Source organism: Camellia sinensis, chromosome 1 (assembly GCF_055761805.1).
Source record: "Camellia sinensis isolate YWXY chromosome 1, ASM5576180v1, whole genome shotgun sequence".
Taxonomy (NCBI): Eukaryota; Viridiplantae; Streptophyta; class Magnoliopsida; order Ericales; family Theaceae; genus Camellia; species Camellia sinensis.
The window spans coordinates 84,447,303-84,454,048 of NC_138961.1; the positions used below are offsets into that span (position 1 = coordinate 84,447,303).

The following is a 6,746-nucleotide window of genomic DNA, read 5'->3' on the forward strand; positions in this document are numbered from 1 at the left end:
AAAGATTAAAAGACTGAGATTGCTTGATTAAAAATAAACTTTCCGTCCAAATAATTGTTAACTTTTATTTTATAATCTCACATTAGAAAAAGAAGAAAAAAGTGAATTGTTTCACTTATATAAAGTGAATCTTAATAGTATAGTATTGTGTATACTCCAATTCAATACAGTTTAAATTTTAAAATTAAAATAACATTTAAAAGTTTTAATTGATTAATTTTTGAATAAGTTGGTTGGTCATTTGATCTAATCGATTAGGCTGAACCATTTTGGATTGACCGATTCGCCAGTTCAATCTCGATTTTTCATACTGATTTTATTAATTTTAAACAATTAAAAAAATTTCTATTGGCTAACTTACATATAACTATATAAAAATAGAGGGGAAATTATTAGAAAGTCCTATTTACCAATCTATTACTCCATCTGGTCCCACATTCATTCTGTTGCATTGGGAAGTCCTATTTAACATGTTTTGTAGACAATCAGGTCCCGTTTTAAATTTATATGATGTGTGTGTGGACGGATTTGGCCCTCTTTTGTTTTTCCTTTAGAGGTGTATATTGGGATGGAATGCATATTTTGTGGGATACGTTCCCTGTTCCACGTTTGGTAACTCGGCATCGTCAGATCGACGTGAACAATGGGTACAAGATGATCATTAATCCGGCAGGTCGGTGTACCACGTCGATGATCATCAATCCGGCAAGGCAGTCGGTGTACCATGTCGGTCAGAGAAGATCGAAACACCTACGTGTACATACACACACGGCTCTAACTGTCTTGGTGGGGTGAGATGTGGTGTCGGTGTTCTCTCTCTCTCTCTCTCTCTCTCTCTATTCATTGGAGAGTCTATTTATAGAAGCAGAGTCATGAGCAACTGCAATTTGTATTTTATTAATGTGGCTCGCTTCTCATCGTCTCTGTATAAAACACGTAACTACAGGACTCTCTCTCTTGGTCGGTGTCATTGAAGAGTCTTACTTCTTTTTCTTCTTCTTGTAGCTCCGAATCCTCTTCTCGGCGGTTTCACCTTTCTCAAACAAGAATTGATTTCAGGTTGGTTTAATTCGTCCCTCACTACTATGCTCAGACCTCGATTATCTCAAATTCTCTCTCTCTATTGGTTTCAATTTTTGTACTAATCAATGCTGAATTTTTTGATGTTAATGTCCACTTCTTCAAATCTGGGCAGACGACGATGATCTGAAAACACCATTTCAGATCTGGGTTCTGATTAGATTTGGCATTGGTGCATGTACGGTAAAGATCCATAGGGAGGTCCGCTGGAGATCAATGTTGCGGACTCCGCTACCGACGACGACCACAGCAGGAACCTCAGCATCCATTGTTGAAGATGTCAAGCTTCTGCTCGGAGTCCGCCACCAACGGCCACAACTCCCACACCTTTTCGATTTGTGAAGTGGGATACAGAGAACGTGACACACAAATGCTAGGTTCACGTCGAAACGTCACAACTGGCAATTGGGGAAAAAAGGGTCAAATTGTAGGGAAGTCGAAACGTGTCAAACTGTGTCAAATTAATTAGTTCCCGAAAAAAAAAAAAAAAAATCTCTAACTACTTGTGTTCACGTCACAACCCACGTCCCATGCTGTGAGTGTCACACACTCACTAAATTAAAAAATGTATTAGTGTACCTTTTTGATCAACGTGACACACAAACACACATTCACCTTCTCCCATAGAAACCCACACCAAATGTCATTCAATAATACTAGCAGTGGCAAAACTGTCAACAAACAAATTAAGGGACCACCTAGTCACCAAGAAAACATTTAGGACCTTATGGATTACAAGTCCACAAAATGGGATTTACTGGTCAATTCCCCAAAAATAAAATTGTAATTAGGTTATAATTTATTTTATAATCCCACATCGGGAGAAGAAGAAAAAACAAAGTTTATTTCACTTATATAAAGTAAATCTTATACTCTTTTTTAATATTATAGTATTGTGTGTAATTCAGTTCAAAATAATTTAAATTTAAAAAAAAAAACTCTAATTAGTCTATAATATAATTGATTTTATAATCCCACATTAAGAGAATAAATAAAAAGTGAGTTGTTTCACTTATATAAAGAGAATCTTATATTCTCATTTAATATTATAGTGTTCTACATGTTTCAGTTAAAATCAGTTTAAATTTGAAAATAAAATTTGAAAGTTTTAAGTATTTAATTTTTATGTAAGTTAGTTGATCTTTTGACCTAGCCGATTATGCTAGAATCATTTTTTTGTTTGACTGATTCATTGGTTTAATTGCGATTTTGGTAGTTTTATCAAAATATATTAGTTAGATTTGTTTGATTCGAAATAAACTAAAAATTGACTTAATTAAACGACTGATTGCTTGATTAGAAATAAACTTACCGTCCAAATAATTGTTAACTTTTATTTTACAATCTTACATCGAGTTTCACTTATATAAAATGAACCTTATATTCCTATTTAATATTGTAGTGTTCGACATGTTTCAGTTCAAGACAATTTAAATTTTAAAATTAAAATAATATTTAAAAATTTCAATTAATTAATTTTTTGTATAAGTTGGTTGATTTTTTGACCTAACCTATTAAGCTGAACCATTTTTAGTTTAACTGATTTGCTAGTTTAATTGCGATCTTAACAGATTTATTAAAATATATTGGTTAGATTTGTATGATTCGAAATAAACTAAAAATTGATCTAATTAAAGATTAAATGACTAATATTGTTTGATTAGAAATTAGCTTTCCGCTCGAACAATTGTTAATTTTTATTTTACACAATCCCATATCAGGAAAAGAAAGAAAAATTGAATTGTTTCAGTTATATAAAGTAAGAAAAACGTTTGGTAACTCGAATTTGTGTGGTCTGAATGGATCGAATGTATCCAAACGACGCCGTTTTACCCTCAAAATGACATCGTTTTGAGACATTCGAACCATTCGGGGCATGAAAATTCAAGCTAGCAAACATTGTTGATAAAATAAATCTATGTTCCCATTGAATATTATAGTGTTGTGAATGTATCAGTTAAAAACAATTTAAATTTTTTAAAAAAATAAAATTAAAAAATGTTAATTAATTAATTTTTGTATAAATTGATTAGTCTTTTGACCGATTTTATCAATATATATTGTTTTATTTATAAAAAAATATGTTTAAGTTTTATGACAAATTTTAGGGGACTTACGTGTAGGTTCTAATAAATAAACCTATTATCCAAGAGGTCCTATGTGACATTTTTAATTAAATACTATTAAAAAGAGTCATTAATTGTTAATTTTTAGCAATAACACGAAAATTTTGTCACAAAAAATGGAACTAATTATAAGTTTTAGCGGCAGTTTAAAAAAATCGTCACAAAAAGTGTCACTAATTCACAACTTTTAGAGACAATTTAAAAAATTCGTCACAGAAAGTCACTAATTGTAAGTTTTAGCGACAATTTATAAAAATCATGATAAAAAAAGTTATTAATTGTTAATTTTTAGTGACATATGTAAAAAATCGTTACAAAAAAATTATTTTTAGTGATAATTTTACTAAAACTTATTTTCAATAGGACTCGATGAGAATTAAGTCCAATTATTAAAACCTATTTGATAATTTACCCCAAATTTTAACATAGAATAAATTAAAACAAAAAAATTAATAAAAAAAAATTATTTTTATTTTATCATAAATATATACATATATATTTTTTAATTTATTCTATTTTGTTCTTATGTTTATCAATTACATTATGACAACTACAATATATATTCTAATAACATGGGTAAAATTTAGGCCTAGTTTGGGAAGACTAAATAAGTACACTTTTTAACTTTTTTTGTATTATGTGCAGAAAAAGTAGAGAGGAGATGTTGATTGATGTGACCCAAAAAAGACAAAAAGATGAAATAAGTGCATTTTTTTCTTTGTAGCCAAACTTGGCCTTAATCTATTTTGAATTATTTTTATATACCTTTTAAATAAATTTTATATTATTATTTAATTTTAAAACTATTTTTAATTATTTATTTAATCCGTGCATTGCACGGTTCGTATACTAATAAATTTAATATTAAAGTACATAGGAGTAAAAGTAAATTAACCATGACCTGTGACAAATTTTATTCACTTTCATTGCCATTGGTGGTTCTTTTAGCTATTAGAAAAACTTTACTAGCAATAACGCCACTTGCCGGTTAAGAGAGCTTATGTAGCCTGTCGGTTGCCACTCGCAGCCGGTCATTGCTCCCCTACACGTGTCCACTATTCTATCAGAAGATCACCAAACAGAAAGAACCCAAGAGCTTGAAAATAGCCTAGAACTCTCTGCACTCTGTCTCTCCTCTCTCTCTCTCTCCCCTCTCTCTCAGATGCTCTGCAACGTTTTCGAGCTGATCGGAGCAACTTCGCCGCCACAACCCCAAAACGCCACAACTCAACCCTAACCCAACAAATTTCGGGCCAATTTTGGCGGAAAATACAACAATTTTGTGGCTGTGATGTTGGATATTTCGGAAAAATCTTCTTTGGAAGCCCTCCAACCCCTTAAAAAACACAAAACCCCAGACTTATTAGAACGCAAGAACTCCTTCAACTTAATCCAACCGTATCTCTCTCTACAACACCCTCGCACATGGCTCATCCTCTCTGTTTTCTTGCTCCAAATCTTCCTCCTCCTCATGGCTCGCTCTCTCCCCATCTCCGTCTCTCGCCGCCTCCACCACTTCCCTTCTCCCTCAACCTCCGCCGCCGCCGACATTCAGTGTAAGTCAGGTATGGTCTATGTATACCCACTCCCACCCGTTTTCAACACCGAGTTGTTACAAAAATGCAATGAATTGAACCCATGGGTGTCGAGATGCGATGCATTTTCGAACGATGGCTTTGGCCGGAAAGCCACTGGGCTCGCTCGAATCATGCCGGAGAATCTGACCCGCTCGTGGTTCTGGACGGACCAGTTTTCGTCGGAGATTATATACCACAATCGGATTATGAACTACCGGTGCAGAACCACCGATCCAGAATCGGCTACGGCGTTCTACATACCCTTCTACGCTGGACTTGCAGTTGGGAAGTACTTGTGGAAGAATTACAGCGCACAGGACCGTGATCGGCACTGCCAGATGATGTTGGGGTGGGTGCAGAACCAGACGTACTGGAATAGATCCAACGGCTGGGATCACTTCATCACGATGGGTCGCATCACTTGGGACTTCCGGCGCTCCAACGACGACGACTGGGGCTCCAGCTGCATCTACTTGCCGTTGATGAGAAACATTACCCGCCTTCTGATCGAGAGAAATCAATGGGACTACTTCGATGTCGGTGTACCCTACCCCACCGGATTCCACCCCAGTACCCACTCCGACGTGAGTACGTGGCAGGACTTCGCCCGAACACGCTACCGGTCCACCCTCTTCTGCTTCGCCGGCGCGACACGTGGCTTTATCAAGAACGATTTTCGAGGACTGTTACTGAGCCAGTGCTACAAGGAGTCCGGGTCCGGGTCTTGTCGGGTGGTGGACTGTGGCGGGTCGAAGTGCTCCAACGGGTCGTCGGCGATTCTGGAGACGTTTCTGAACTCGGACTTCTGTCTGCAGCCGAGAGGGGATAGCTTCACCCGACGGTCCATATTCGACTGCATGGTGGCCGGTTCGATCCCGGTTTTCTTCTGGAAACGAACCGCTTACTATCAGTACGAGTGGTTCTTGCCGAGCGAACCGGGGAGCTACTCGGTTTTCATAGACCGGAATGCGGTGAAGAATGGTACGTCGATAAGAGGGGAGCTTGAGAAAATCAGCAGGGAAGAGGTGAGGAAGATGAGAGACAAAGTGATTGAATATATACCCAATATTGTTTATGCAAAGCAACCCAATGAGGGATTGGTGGGTCTAAGAGATGCCTTTGATATTGCCATTGATGGTGTGTTGAGGAGGATCAAGGAGCAGGAGGGAGGGTATAAGTGGTAATAATATTAATAGGTGCAATGCTATGGATCTCGAATTCATCATGGCTCGAATTTCTGTTCATTAGTCGTCCAGACGATCATCTGGTAAAATGGTTAACAGCCGCGGTCGGTGAAGTGACAACCTTGACTATCAGTCTTTTTGTCAGAGAATCGGTGAATAAAAATTCGAGCCATTCGAACCAAAGTGAATTCGAAGCACTAAGGATTACTCTATTAATAGCTCTCTCTCTCAGTCTCTGTCTATATATATAGATTAATACTAAATTTTGTGGTGCATACATGATGAGGTATCCACCCAAAAAGTATACATGATGAGGTAATTACATACTATTTATAATGGGGGAGGAATTGAGTAAGGGCTGTTGGGCAGGGGTGGCTTGAAAAGAAAGAGGTAATCGTGTAGGGGATTGGATGATCGAGAGAGGCTTTGAATTTGATGTCCAGGTTAGGTGCTATTGTTGTGTATATAAGGCGGCAATTGAATTTCATTACAAAATGCAATAAATAAATAATAGATGATATATTCTTTTTGTTTATTTATCTGTAGAGCAATACACATGTTTCAAATTTCCGAACTTCGATTGTTTTACTGAACGTGTTTCTGTTGTTATCTTGCCATATATCACAGCCAGAGGGCACATACAGTTTTGATGTAATCTTATTTTTTGTTCACCTAATTTGCTGACTATTTCTGTTTTTTGGTTGGGGTTGTTTAAATAGCCTAATATTTTTCAGCCACTGTTGTTTTCTCACTCCTAAATATGACTCTGTTTTTAATAG

At 36.3% G+C, this 6,746-nt stretch overlaps 1 protein-coding gene across 1 annotated transcript; it reads left to right on the top strand.

Moving 5' to 3' along the window:
* The first annotated feature begins 4,130 nt into the window (after nt 1-4,130).
* LOC114315275 (xyloglucan galactosyltransferase XLT2) lies at nt 4,131-6,502 on the top strand. Its single transcript, XM_028261868.2, has one exon. The coding sequence runs from the start codon at nt 4,498-4,500 to the stop codon at nt 5,965-5,967; it is 1,470 nt and encodes a 489-aa protein (XP_028117669.2). The 5' UTR covers nt 4,131-4,497; the 3' UTR covers nt 5,968-6,502.
* The last annotated feature ends 244 nt before the right edge of the window (nt 6,503-6,746 follow it).